The 14,581-nt window shown below is 42.6% G+C and overlaps 2 protein-coding genes across 2 annotated transcripts; one reads left to right on the forward strand and one right to left on the reverse strand.

Moving 5' to 3' along the window:
* Positions 1-299: 299 nt before the first annotated feature.
* Positions 300-3,293, reverse strand: LOC115141644 (histone H3.3A). Its single transcript, XM_029680696.2, has 4 exons — positions 3,187-3,293; positions 1,807-1,950; positions 1,520-1,673; positions 300-1,048 (listed from the first exon to the last, which is right to left on the reverse strand). The coding sequence occupies exons 2-4, from the start codon at positions 1,932-1,934 to the stop codon at positions 920-922; spliced, it is 411 nt and encodes a 136-aa protein (XP_029536556.1). The 5' UTR covers positions 1,935-1,950; positions 3,187-3,293; the 3' UTR covers positions 300-919.
* Positions 3,294-7,405: 4,112 nt separating this feature from the next.
* On the forward strand, positions 7,406-12,304 carry LOC115141647 (ribosome biogenesis protein NOP53-like). Its single transcript, XM_029680699.2, has 12 exons — positions 7,406-7,729; positions 8,172-8,248; positions 8,349-8,445; positions 8,972-9,171; positions 9,265-9,320; positions 9,475-9,570; positions 9,713-9,814; positions 9,915-10,061; positions 10,163-10,338; positions 10,669-10,735; positions 10,984-11,060; positions 11,626-12,304. The coding sequence occupies exons 1-12, from the start codon at positions 7,524-7,526 to the stop codon at positions 11,684-11,686; spliced, it is 1,362 nt and encodes a 453-aa protein (XP_029536559.2). The 5' UTR covers positions 7,406-7,523; the 3' UTR covers positions 11,687-12,304.
* Positions 12,305-14,581: the final 2,277 nt, after the last annotated feature.

The following is a 14,581-nucleotide window of genomic DNA, read 5'->3' on the forward strand; positions in this document are numbered from 1 at the left end:
CATGCTTATAAATGCCGGAGTGCCCCTGGCTAGTCGTAAAAAATAAAGTTAACGGTGCCGTGTGCTTAGTAAGGAATTTGATCAAGTATATTTAAAACCAAATATTTAGTCAAGTAGTACTATACTGGTGATTTTCACTCACCATTTTCTATTAAAAAAATATCTTCACTTGGCAAGTAAAAGTGGGTACTTTTGCCAATGAATATGACAGTTCAAAAAACATTAAAACGGTTCACTATTCAAAATACCATTGCCAGCAGCATTCAACTCAGTACAGGCCAATCACTTCACTCAACCAGTTGTGGAACAGTAGTTTATCACCTTTGTATGAGAATCCTGGATTTTTACAAATGTCTGCTTAAAAATTAAAAATAATTAAAAAACACAAAATCAGTGTGAAAAAGGCATCACAACCTGATAAAGGAACTAAAATATTACCTGGATAAAAACATGGGAGAAATACATAAACATTGTACTACATAAGCCTATGCAATATTTTGAATCATGCAAAGTCATTTTTATTGATCAATTTCAGAACACAATTAACCATTTGTAAATGTATCATGTAAACAGTAGAAACACTAGTTGTAAAAAAAATTATAATTAAGGGTACATGTAAAAACACCACGTTTATCAATTAGAAAACCAACCCTGTCATAATGTAATAGGAGGGGGAAATGCTTGCCCAAGATGCTTCATGCATGCACCCTTTGCTGTGCCGAGTTGCATACAAAGGTGTGACTCAGATCAGCTTCAAAACAGATACAAAGTACCCTAAAAGTCTGCTGCTAAGAGAACTAAGGGGGACAAGACTACAGTTTACTTGTGTCACAATTACTCAAATCAAGCTCCTTATAAGGATAAGTGGGAAGGGAGGAAAAGACAGACTGAGGTATAAAAAAAAATAAAAGGGAGGAGTCTAAGCACGCTCCCCACGGATACGACGGGCCAGCTGGATGTCTTTGGGCATGATGGTGACACGCTTGGCGTGGATGGCGCACAGGTTGGTGTCCTCAAACAGACCAACCAGGTAAGCCTCGCTGGCCTCCTGCAGACAAAAAAAGTTGATTCAGCTGACATGCATAAGCTCTCGGTATGGACCAATGCATTCTTTGAACATTTGGGGAGATGACTGCCAGTAGGTCACCACCTTTTAAGGGAAACGTCATAATTTTGGCAATGAGGCTCTTTACTTCCCCTGAGTCAGTATGAAGAAAGTTTCTTGAGCCAATGCTAACTAGCATTAGTGCAATGACTAAAAGTTTACATCTATGAGCATGCTAGCAGAAACCCATAGACTTTGTCATTGTGCTAATACTAACTAACATTAACTCGCAAACCTAACTAACTTTCTTCATACTGGACAGACATATTGCATTCAGTAGTTCAGCCGACTCAGCAAAAGATGATAAAAGGGCCTCATTGGCAAAATTATGAAGTTTCCCTTTGAGTGTACAGATTCCCGATAGGGCTGGTTTTAGTGTTATTTGGCAGGTTAACAGAAATCATAAACCCTGACCTGCAGGGCTCCAATGGCTGCACTCTGGAAACGCAGGTCAGTCTTGAAGTCCTGAGCGATTTCTCTCACCAGGCGCTGGAAGGGCAGCTTGCGGATCAGCAGCTCAGTGGACTTCTGGTACCTACGGATCTCACGCAGGGCCACAGTACCAGGCCTGGAGTAAAACACACAGTAATTAATTAACCACTGTGGTCCTTTACTCCATCTACACAATTATTAAAGGAGACCACGACACCAGGTGGGTGAAAGGCTGTTCAGGCACTATGCGTTTCATCACTCTCCATCACCTGTAGCGATGGGGCTTCTTGACCCCACCAGTAGAAGGGGCACTCTTGCGGGCAGCTTTGGTGGCCAGCTGCTTACGTGGGGCTTTGCCTCCAGTAGATTTACGGGCTGTCTGCTTGGTACGGGCCATGGCTCCTACAAATTACCTGAATAAAGGCAAAGTTGAGAAAGGAATGTTAATGGAAGTGTAACCAACTAGATATCAAATTGCAGCGTAAAACCATGTTAGCCTGATAAACACCACATGTCATACTTCCAAATGCCAAGCTTTCATGAGGCATTTGATTTTAGGTGAGACACATTTCAACTCTATGAAACCATAAAAAAGCACATTGTTTGGTCTATTAATGATTGGATACACTGTCCAATCAACGTGGTTTGGAATAATCTGTTACATGTCATCTGATTACAAAGTTAACTAATGTTACCCTAGCAAAAATATTGTCATCCGATTAGAAACTTTTGAAAAACAAGACTGTTACATTTAGAAATACTGTTATAACAAAATACATAACCACCTTTCTAATCGCAGACTTTCAAGTCATCATTGGAAAAAGGCACGTTTAAATTTGTTCCACCTGATCACAAGTAGAGACCACTAGAATGACACAAAGCGTTCGATGGATCTTTTGTCTAACGATTCTAAAGGAAAATTAATCCAAATGTAAAAAGTAATCAGATTCGGTTAGTACTGGTTAATCCAAAAATTATATTAGAGTACAATGACAGGTAACTAGTAGCCGATACCACTTAAAGTAACCTACCAATCAACATGCTTACAATTTGATATTTGTTTACAACACGGATTGTACCCAAGTCTGTGGCTCAATTACGCAAAGATGAACATCAAACTTGAGCGAATTACAGCGTAACAGTTTCATACAACTACCAATCGGGACTTGTTTAGTGATCTGATGGGCGGGATTTTCTTCCTTGTTCGCCAATGAGCAATGTTTCTCACCAAATTAGGTCCCCGCCTCTTACGCATTGGAGACGATGGCTGCTGTAACAGGAACGTACTAACGGGAAGGAAAATTCGAATGTGTTTTACAAGAGGGTGACAATTAAAACGACGTTTAAACGATGACATTGCCGCTTTATACTAACAAACACATTGAAGATTGTTCTAAACACCACTAGGAATCGATTGAAAAACTTCAGTACTCAGAAGATCACTCAGAACCGGTGCATAACCGTGTCAAATTCGACAGGAATGCTTTGGTCTCTAGTTACTACAAGCAAATAATAGCTTGCTTTTTCGGTCGTCGAGCTTGGGTTTCCCTATGATCGCGGATTTAGTTGCAAAAAGATACTAAAGAACAAAAAAAGTGAAAATTCACAAATACACAATTAAAAAAATATATTTCAAACACGACACTTACCTTTGATACAACAGCTAATGTTTAAATGTTAAACTGGTCTCGTGTCCTTATTTATTGCGTTGTTCCCACAACAGAATGGAGTCCTATATTGGGTTAAAATGGCAGGTTACCCACAATGCATCTGCTGCGACAAGAGAGACCAACTTTTCTACACGTTTATCAATTGACCCATTCAATCAATTATCAATCATCTTAACTGAAAAATATGATCAATACATTCAGAAAAGCGTGATATACTACATAATGTGCGATGTTTTTTAAATGTATATTTATTGCATTGGCAGATATTGACCATTTAAATGTATGACATTTATGGACTAATTTAAGGTGTTTTATGGGACACGTGATTCCACGTGAGTGCACGAGACAAAATGTTTATAATTACAAAATTAGCAATTACTGGATTTCTGTTACCAAATTTGTTAATGTAAGAAATCAAACAACTTAGATTCTCAGATGACATTTCTTGGAAGGTTTGTGTATTGTGACAAACATTGCTTTAGTATTATAAACAAGTTTTAAATCACAAAAGTATTAAAATACCTAGAAAAAATACATAGCAAAAATCTTCATTTGATACATTTTGGGCCTACAAATATCTTATTTCCAGGGGTGGTTTTTACACAATCCCTCCTCGAGGTGGCGATAGAGGCCCATCAGCTCATGCTGAACCTCAAAAGAAAAAACATTCTACAGCTGATCCAGCAGAGCATGGACTGGAGACGTCGGAGGGCTACGCAGACGCTCGTTGAACTCCCGGGTACTGTTCTGGTAGTAGATTTGGCCAGAGAGGCTGAAAGCGGTGTCTAGCGGTTAATCTTAGATTAACAAACAATCAAACTTTACTCGGTGTGGCGGCAGTTGGCACCGCTATGCTGAGACTGGGTTAGATATGGTAAGAGATAGTGATGGAGAAGAAAATGAAACAAGTATGCAGGTCAGTAGGAACATAAAGTGGTTCGGAAGTTTAGGGAGGACAGAGGAGTTGGGGAGATGAGTCCGACAAGGTTAACGGCTGTGATAAAGGAGTTGATTGGGGAAGTTGTAATGCTAATGTGTTAAGAGATGTTGGTGTACTGTAAGGACATGGCGCAGAGGGAAGCAACTAGGGAAGTGTAGGGTGGTGTCGAGCAGCGGGGAAGGATTGGGGAGCTGGGCGTTCCTCATTGAGGACCATGTATGTTGCATTGATCCGATCTGTAATAGACTATGGCAGCATAGCGTATGGTTCGACAGCCCGGACATCATTAGAAAGGCTAGATGTCATACAGGGACTAGGACTCAGAATATATATGTAGTGGGGCCTTTCGGACATCTCCCAGAGGCTGCACTACAGGTGGAGATGGGGGACATATGCCATTGCAGATTAGGAGACAGCAGCTGGCAATGAATTATTGGGTCAACCTAACAGGGACATGGGGTGTCTCATCCTGCAAAAGGGATTTTACAGGCATGCTGGGAACATGAGCGAAGACAGAACACAAGCTTTGGGTGAGTGGGTAATACCCAGGCGAAGGTGATGGGACTGTATGGAAGGGAGTTTAGTCCAATGGTAGCTATTCCTGTAAATCCACCGTGGCTACTCCCGCCTCCAGTAGTTGATCTAGAAGCGTTGGAGAGATTACAGAAAGATGGGTGTTGATCCATCTGATTTGTTTAATGGACGTCTGGATACAGTGTATCAGGATTTTGTTGCCATATACACAGATGGTTCAAAAGATCCGAGGACATGACGTTCTGGGTCAGCATTTGTAGTGCAGGAATGTGGGGGTGAGAGTCAGGAAACGCGTTACAGATCATCTGGCTGTATAAACGGCAGAGCTGATGGCCATACTGTTGGCCTTGCAGTGGGTGGAGGAAGTCAAGCCAGACAGAGTAGTTATTCGCTCTGATTCATGTGCAGTGCTAAGGAGTCTCCAGTCCCTTAGGTCACGTAGCAGACAGGGCCTGCTGTATGAGGTACTATAAACCCACGGCAGTAAGGGACAGAAGAGAGGAGGCTATTTTTAAAAGATTACGGGTGGGACACAGCCAGTTGAATAAATCCTTAAATGTGGGAGGAAAGCATCCAACAGGAAAGTGTGATTATTGCCAGGAAACAGAGACCGTAGAGCATATATTGCTACCATGTGGGCAGTATCAGAGGGAAAGAGAGAGGCTCAGATCTAATTTGAGGGAGAAATTGTTACAGGAAATTAGTTTAAAGTGTATATTGAGTAGAACGTCATTAGATATTGTCTCAAATATTGTGTTGTCTTTTTTAAGTGCAACGGATCTGGCAGGTAGGATTTAGTTAATGCCTGTTTCTGGCCCACACTCCAGTACAGTAGCTGGCGGTAATGCACCATAACGTTGGATGTGGTAGGTGTGGTGAAGTTCTCGGAGCCTGAGGCTTGCACCGAGGGTCAGGATAAAGATGAGTCTGTGACAGTAGGAGGGACGTTTTTGGAAAAAGTGGACCCTTGCCTATTGGAAGATCCATTTTTGGTCTCAGGGCAGGTGAAAACAGAGTTGGGTGCTGTGGAATCGGTGAAGGAAACCAGAAGTGGTCTGGTGATAATTGTATGTGTTTCTGCTGGTCAGAGGGAGCAAGTGCTCTGAGTTAAGTGAATGGGGGGCAAGAGATGGGAATTGTTTTGCACTCAAGAAAAGGGCGCCATTGAAAGGAGTGATTTAATGGGGTCGTGGTAAATGTGAAAGCTGACCAACTGAAGGGGAAGATTCCCGGTGTTTGTGTTGCTCATTGTTTGGTGCGATGCAGACAGTGGCGTGAGTGGAGGAACAGAAGAGTCATTGTCTGTTCTTTTGAGTTTTGATGTTGAGTCTTTTTCCGACAAAGTGATGTTACGAGCTATTGTCCTGAATTCTTCACGTTGTTACAGGTGTCAAGCTTATGGGCATGTGGCATCAGTGTGTAGGAGGGAGGTTCCTAGGTATGAGAAGTGTGCAGAAGGGCATGAGACAAAGGAATACGTAGCATTGTGGAAAGTAGTGGAATGTGTTCATTGTAGGGGTGCCCATTGGGCAGGGGATCAGAAATGTCCTGTGCGAGTGAGGCAGGTTGAGGTTTCCAAGATTGGAGTAGTGCAGAAGTTGTCATATGCTGAGGCAGTGAAGAAAGTAGAGGAAGATGGGTCAAGGGGGAGGGATCCTGAGAGGAGTGGTGTGACTAGTAGATCTGTACCAGTACAGAGGGAGGGATCCTGAGAGGAGTGGTGTGACTAGTAGATCTGTACCAGTATAGAGGGAGGGATCCTGAGAGGAGTGGTGTGACTAGTAGATCTGTACCAGTACAGAGGGAGGGATTCTGAGAGGAGGGGTGTGAGTAGTAGATCTGTACCAGTACAGAGAGAGGGATCCTGAGAGGAGTGGTGTGACTAGTAGATCTGTACCAGTACAGAGGGAGGGATCCTGAGAGGAGTGGTGTGAGTAGTAGATCTGTACCAGTACAGAGGGAGGGATCCTGAGAGGAGGGGTGTGAGTAGTAGATCTGTACCAGTACAGAGGGAGGGATCCTGAGAGGAGTGGTGTGAGTAGTAGATCTGTACCAGTACAGAGGGAGGGATTCTGAGAGGAGTGGTGTGAGTAGTAGATCTGTACCAGTACAGAGGGAGGGATCCTGAGAGGAGGGGTGTGAGTAGTAGATCTGTACCAGTACAGAGGGAGGGATCCTGAGAGGAGTGGTGTGAGTAGTAGATCTGTACCAGTACAGAGGGAGGGATTCTGAGAGGAGTGGTGTGAGTAGTAGATCTGTACCAGTACAGAGGGATAAACCAGCAAGTGTTATACGTTTCAGTAAGATTGGATTTTTGGCATTTATGGCAATGGTTATCAACTGTACTGCAGGGATGGAACGTAAGTCCAAGAAAATAAAGGTTGTGGTGTCAGCTGCAGATAAGTATTTGGGTGTGCGAGACTTGACATCAGAATAGTTACAGGGTTTGTTAAGCGGTGGTGTCCCATTCTTTCAGGCTGTTGGCCTGAAAGCACTCCCTCGTGCTTCTACACCTGCATTGCTTGCTGTTTGGGGTTTTAGGCTGGGTTTCTGTACAGCACTTTGAGATATCAGCTGATGTACGAAGGGCTATATAAATAAATTTGATTTGAAGTAGGACTAGATAGATTTAAATAGTGGAGTATGGTATTTTATTTAGACATTATTATTATGTTTTTAGTAGTGTTAGATGGTAGGGCATTTGTTGTATTTATTTATTTTGTATTTTTTTCAAGCAAGGTTTAAGGGAGTTATACTCCAGTCTAGTAGGTGGCGGTAATGCAGCATTTATTGGATACCAACTGCCGTTAAACCTCATCAAAGAAAAGAAGGCTGATCCAGCATGGCGGCGCTTAAGAGACTCAAACTCGTGGCAGCGTTGCAGCCAGGATTCATATCTTTAAAATCGTCGGCCGAATCAGATGACTTGAACAGTGGCCGGAGGAAGCGTAAGAATAAGAAAAAGAAAAAGAATTGGAACAAACACATTGATATTAAAGATATCGAAGAGTTTTTGGATGCCGTGAGACTTCAGGAAAGAGCTACAGGGTGAGCAACATGTTTGCCAACAGAGCTAGCTGTCTAGCCAGCTTTTATTACCTGCTAATAAGCGTATATTTAGCAGGTATTGCGACATTATTAAACATCTGATTATTCTAGCAAGCTAGGTTTGCATGTCAATCAGTCCAGGTCAACATCTTGCAAAAATGGAAGTTGTACCTTACAATGCTAATGTACACGTTGGATTGTTTATTCTAATTAGCAAGCAAGCTAAGCTGGTTAACCAAGGGAGTTGGCTAGAGCAACACACCTAAACTGAATCGTTTCTTAACCTGTTTACTAGTAACGTTATGATTCGGCTGCTTTTATGTAACGTTACTAACGTTAATACTTATATTTAGAGTTTAACACATGCTTTATGCCGTAGCTACATATTTTGATTCAAATTGAATTACCTAGTTAAACTTTTTTTAAATATTTTATTCGACAGAGGACTGATATCTGAGAAGCCAGATGATAGCCTGTTCTTTGTGGACATCGGAGAGCAGAAAAAAAGTGTCCTGCCAGGTAAGCAATATCACTGTTTACTCAAATATATTTTCTGCTTCAACTTTGTTAATGTTTGGAGTGTCAAATCACTGAAGTTTGTGTTTTCTGTGTCTGCTAGAAGTCCAAGAGAGAAAGAAGGGGAAGAAGTCAAAGTCACGGCCCCTGAGGATAGACCTGATCCTGCAGCATGAGTCCCTTGTCCCTCCACCTAAAGAGTGAGTTTTTCTGATATACCCTGACAATTGCCCTCTCACCCCCATCCTTCCCTGGCCCTTAGCTGGAGATGGTTTGGCCCGGTTCAGTCAGCTTGCGCATGGCACAGTGTCCAGTGATGAACCCATCCTTGCGCTCACAGTATTCCCTTGGGAATGTGAAGACAATCATGGAACTCAGGGAGCTGTTGTGTGAACAGCCTCCTGGGAACTGAGGGCAATGTGCTGTTTCCCCTCTACTGGGTCGTATTTACTAGTAATGAAATGGAAACAAACGGGAAAGGTACTACCTGAACTTGTCCAATAAGAAATACTTGTTTTTGTTTTCTGTTGCGAAAGGTTTTGCTAATGTGCACAAACTAATACTACGCAGATTTCCCCCCACTTTGTAAACTGGAGTCATGCAGCAAGGCTGTATTTTGATAAGTACACAAGTGTACTCTGGTTAGCTTATTTCTCATAATAAGATGTGATTGTACACACTGAAGTCTAGGACACTATTTAAAATTCAATTCCCTCTCTCCCCCAGTGTTTTGGCCTACCAGCAACCAAACGCAAAGAAACTCCGCCGCATTGCAGAGAATGCTGAGAAATTGGCGGCCATGGGTGTGTTGTCACGGAGACAGAAACGGCTCTTGAACCGCAGACAGGCAACTAAAACGTCAAAGGCAAAGACGGCAGCCAACAACTTCCCAGACAGACCCTATTATGACTTGTGGGGAGGAGAGGGTAAGTTTGGCTATTCAAAATGCTAAACTAAGTCAAATAAATAGTTGGAGTTTTTCTGTCAGTGTTTGTGACCACCTTTTATTCATATTGCAGCCAAAGAGACCGCAGATCCTTACTACCTTGAGCAAACGGGGAAAAGGCGTGTGAAGGTGAGACTGCAGCATTGTCACTGCCTTAAAGTTTATAGTCTCTCAGTATTGTATGTGCTGTATCGTGAAAAGGGATACTTAGGCAAATAAGAGTGTTTGGATATTTACTGTCTTACCGTATTTAAGTTTTAAACGCTGTCTTGTTCATTCTTAGCGACCAGAGAAGCTGAACGCAAAGCCCTCTATTCTCCCGGCAGTGGAGGTCATAACCCCTGGAGGCTCCTACAACCCAGACTTCTTCTCCCATCAGGTAACTTAATACACGTAAGCAGTGATTTTAAATGCCAATGCCAACTTATTGTTTCTGCTCCCATGATGTGTGTGGTGTTCTGTCTCTTCATGTTGAGTAATGCTGTGGTTGATGTATTGAAGTGCTGACCTTTTTCTCCCAGTCCTTTTTACAAGAGGCCCATGAGGTGGAGGTGAAGAGGGAGAGAGCGGAGCTGAGAATCGAGAGACAGCTGGCTGTCAAACGAGAGGATACTGCCACTGAGGTACGACGACAGATCCCACTGTTCATCATTACACAATTCAGACCTGTATGTGGTCCTTCAGCTCCATTTTGCCTGACCTTCTTCTGTTGTTTCTCTGCAGGAGACAGTCTTCCAGGAACTAGTGGAAGGGTTAGTGGAGGAGGAGGAGGAGGAGGAAGAGGAGGATGATGTTTCTATTCGTGGTGGCTTGCAGCAGGAGAAAAAGACAGAGAAAGAAAGGAAGAGAGAGCGAGCCGACAAGATAAAGGCATGCAAGACTACAAAGCCTTTTCCCCCTAATGTGCTCTAGCCTTTCCCCTCCATGTGCTAGCTTAGGATCTGACCGACGGTGTCTCTTTTGCTGTTCAGTCACAACAGAAGCAGGCGGCAAGGGTGTTCACTGACAAGAAGCAGCAGCTCTTCCAGCTGCGCTCCACCCAGGCGACCCTGAAGAGGCGGGAGCAGCGGACCAGAGAGAGGGTGGCCCAGCGGAAGGCCAACCAGGAGGCAGAGAAGTCCATGCCCCGACGTCTCGGCAGACTCAAGTCAGTACCTCCACAAGAATGCCACTATTCTCATCTACCATCTTGGTTGTTTATTACAATTTATATCTAGAGCGAGATGCAACAGGTCCTCCATAGAGCTTCCTGGCCAATTTGAAAAGCAGGTAAAACGCATCCTAGTATTCACTGGAAGAAGCCTTAGACATTTCTATAACAATGGGCTCCAGAAAAACCTATACCCCATTCCAAACAAAGTAATTTAGCCTGATTTCCATAGTGCTGCTTTCCCCTTAGTGTGAGTTTCGTCTGTGCCGTTGTCCTCTCTGTGATCTCCATACTCTGTCTGAATTTGGCCCCCACATATCTCCCCAGGTTCCAGGCTCAGGATCTAGAGATCCAGCTGAGTGATGAGATTCCTGGATCCCTGCGGACACTCAAGGTTTGTGACTGACCATCCCTCTCACTGTCTACAATGCATTCACACTGGGCTGACCTTTTGAACCCATGTACATGTGTGTGAAACTGAAATGCTGAAAAAGTCACAGCATAGCAACTTAATTCACAATAATGTCACATGCTGACCCGTTTTGGAGCAAGGTCCCTCATCAGAGCAATCTTTATTTATATGGATTTACTGATGTGTACTGACATGTTTCCCTTCTCCACATGTAATTCTGTGTCCTGCAGCCAGAGGGCAGTGTCCCCAAGGACCGCTTCAAGAGTATGCAAAAGAGGAACATGATTGAGCCCAGAGAACGAGCCAAGTAAGTTATTCTCTCCCTTTCTGTAAAACAAACAGCATCTCGTGTCAGGTATATATTTATACATAGTCGTTTCTGCATGTCATTAACTCATAACTTTCATACTAGAACATTCTAGATTTGTTTGCATTATTGTCTGTTTCCAGAGAGGTATACTACAAAGCAGGATCTATGCGTTAGACCATAATATTGTGAAATTGGTCTAATTGACCCAACAACCAAACACACATTTAGCTGTCTTAATGAACCAGAAAATAGTTAATTTTGTTGTTTTATCAAAGTTAGCTGGCTGACAGGCGTTGTAGTATACCTCTCTTTTGGTTGTCATCTTAATAAGCATGACTATGTCCAGTGATGAACCCATCCTTGCGCTCACAGTATTTCCACGGAAATGTGAAGACAATCATGGAACTCAGGGAGCTGTTGTGTAAACAGCCTCCTGGGAACTGAGGGCAATGTGCTGTTTCCCCTCCACGTCTCCTTTTGTCTTTATTATACAAGAGAATATAGTCTTGATTTGATAAAGCCATTGAAGTGCTTTGATTGTGTGCTCCGCCTCCTCCCGCAGGTTCAAGAGGAGACACAAGGTGAAGTATGTTGAGAAGAGGGCCTTCAGGGAGATCACCTAGAGACCAAACCAACCTCTGGAACTGTTCAGGACTGTGATGTCACTCACAACACAGCCTCACCCACCGCCACTGGGCGACAGCCAGCCAAAGAGCTACTATTTGCCCCCTCAAATGTCTCCAATCAACTCGGCCCATTTTAAGTCAGTGATGGATTTGCCACCCTTTTAAATCTGTGTTGTTGGAAAATATTGAAGATCCAAGTCACCACGATTTGGAACATTATTTGCTGTGCAATGATATTTTCACGCACCAGCCCAATCCAGATGGCGCCCGTCAGATTCAGGGTCAGTTCTAATGCATTTGGATATTTAAATACACTGATTCTGGGTCTGTCGGCATCAGTTGGGAATGTTAAAGGCTTCAGAAAGGGGGCTCTCTCCTGTCCCTCTCCCAGTTGGTGATCTTGTCTTTTGTTCTTGCAAAACCAAGATTAATGCCCTCATTAGAAGGAGTGAATTCTTGAGTGAATAACAAGGCTGTTAATGGAAGAAAAACGTTTAAAGCCACTTGTCAACATGTGGACTTCGGTACATTCTTTCAGTTATATCTGTTGTGTACAAAGTCACTTGATTTGCTGTAATCTGACTTGATTTCATTAAAGCAAGTTAATTAATGAAATTGTTTTTATTTTTACTCTGATTATGCTATTTAAATCTGTTTGTGCTTCTCAACAAATAAGTCATGCATTATTAAGGTGTCTAGTATGATTGCAAAGAAGTTTCATATTTCTTAAAATTGTCTCAAGACCACAAGCATAAGTCTCCAGATGAAATTTGAAGTCTTCAACAGCTTAAAAACACTACATTGCTTACAAAAATATTTTTACAATTTCAACAATGTTTAAAGGGTCTAGTTTACATAGTGTATCCATGGTGCTTGTGGTATATAGAAATATCTTAGTGGTCGTGTGACCTTTGAAAATAGTGTCTCAAATGTATTATTCAGTGCCTATAGAAAGTACACGGCCCTTGGATTTCTTCACATTTTGTGTTACATAGTGAGATTCAAATGGATTTTATTGTACATATTTGTCCATTGTCTACACAAAATACTGTGAAAGTGGATGAGATTATATTTTTTAAGATTCATGGAAAATAACACTACCTTTAAGTATTCATCACCCTCAGTCAATACATGTTAACACTTTAACGGCAATTACAGCTGTGAGTTTTGGGAAAGTCTCTTAAGATATTTGGCTGTTCTTTTCACAATTCTTGACTACAAAATTGAATTCTTGCCATTGATTTTCAAGCAGATTTAAGCCAACTGTAACCTGGCCACAAACATTCACTGTCTTGGTCAGCAACTCCTGTGTAGATTTGTGTTGTAGGTTGTCGCGCTGAAAGGTGAATTCATCTCCCAATCTCTGGTGTGAAGCAGGTTTTTCTTTATGATTTTGCCTGTGCTGAGCTCCATCCCGTTTCTTTTCATCCTGAAAAACTCTTCAGTCTTTGCCTATGTCAAGCATACCCATACCATGATGCAGCCACCACCATGCTTGAAAATAAGGAGGCAGTTATTCAGTAATGTGTTGAATTTGCATTTCGGCCAAAAAGAGTATTCCTTTGCTGTTTTTGTTGTCAGTATTACTTTAGTGACTTGTTGCATATATATATACATGTTTTGGATTTTTTTTTTATTATGTATAGTTTTCACTCATTTTGGTCATTATTGTAGAGTCACATGTCGATTCATTCTCAGTTTTCTTCCATCACAGCCAACTTTTAAAATCACCAATGGCATCATGGTGACATCCCTAAGCAGTTTCCTTCCTGTCCTGCAGCTCAGTTCAAAAGGATGACCATCTTTGATGCGTCGGGGTGGTTTAATACATCACCCATAGCAGAATTATTAACTTGACAGGAAGGAATATTAACTTGATAATTATCATCTTAAAGAGATATTCAATGTCTGATTTATTGTTACCCATCTACCAATCACTGCCCATCTTTGAGGCTGTCAAAAAGGTCCCTGGTCTTGGTACTTGAATCTGCTTGAAATTCAATGCTTGACTGAGGGACCTTACAGATGTATGGTGGACAGAGGAAGGGGTAGTCATTCAAAAATCATGTCCGCCAGTATTATTTTACACAGAGTCCATATAATGTAGACTACATGGCCAAAAGTATGTGGACATACAGGCTCGTTGAACATCTCATTCCAAAATCATGGGCATTAATATGGAGTTGGGGAGGAGGAGGACACCGACAGGGAGGGGAGACCTTAAACCTTAACTACATAAACTTTAATTACCCCTGGCCAGGCAGTATGGAAGTATCCCCAGGTCCCGTGGGTGCCTGGAGCTCCGACAAAGCTGCTTATCCCTTAATCGGGGTGCAAATGTAATCTTTTACCTAAAGAGTGGCCCACCACCCGCCTCTGATCCCTCCCCACAACGCTAATCCCTGTGCCTTCCAGCCAGGCAACCTCCGGTGCCCACACCGCCCTGCCCCTACCCACAGTAGTTACACTCAACACACTGGTGCCTCAGACTGTGCCTGTAGTAAACCATACCTATGGTATGGCTATTTCACAACGCAATGGACAATAATGTTCTCGTTTAATCTATCGATGCTACCAGCCATCTTGGTTCACCATGACCTTCAGTCATTCTGAGTGTATAGATTTACGTGTGTGTTTGAGAGCGATGGTTTTCATGTTTATCTCCTATTTTCCCTCACCATATACATGTGCGAGCCATTGATGGAGTCAGATTGCATTAGCATGAGGTAGATGACAATGGTGCGCCGTGAGTGGAGCAGAGCGTTACACATTATGAACGCTTTCACTGCTCACCTGCATCACTTCATTATAGTGTGTCTCGACGCGGCTCCCTGAGTCAGCAACCATCAGTCCTCTCACCTATAGTCCTTATATACCTGTCTTCGAGCTGTC

This window comes from Oncorhynchus nerka, linkage group LG14 (assembly GCF_034236695.1).
Source record: "Oncorhynchus nerka isolate Pitt River linkage group LG14, Oner_Uvic_2.0, whole genome shotgun sequence".
Taxonomy (NCBI): Eukaryota; Metazoa; Chordata; class Actinopteri; order Salmoniformes; family Salmonidae; genus Oncorhynchus; species Oncorhynchus nerka.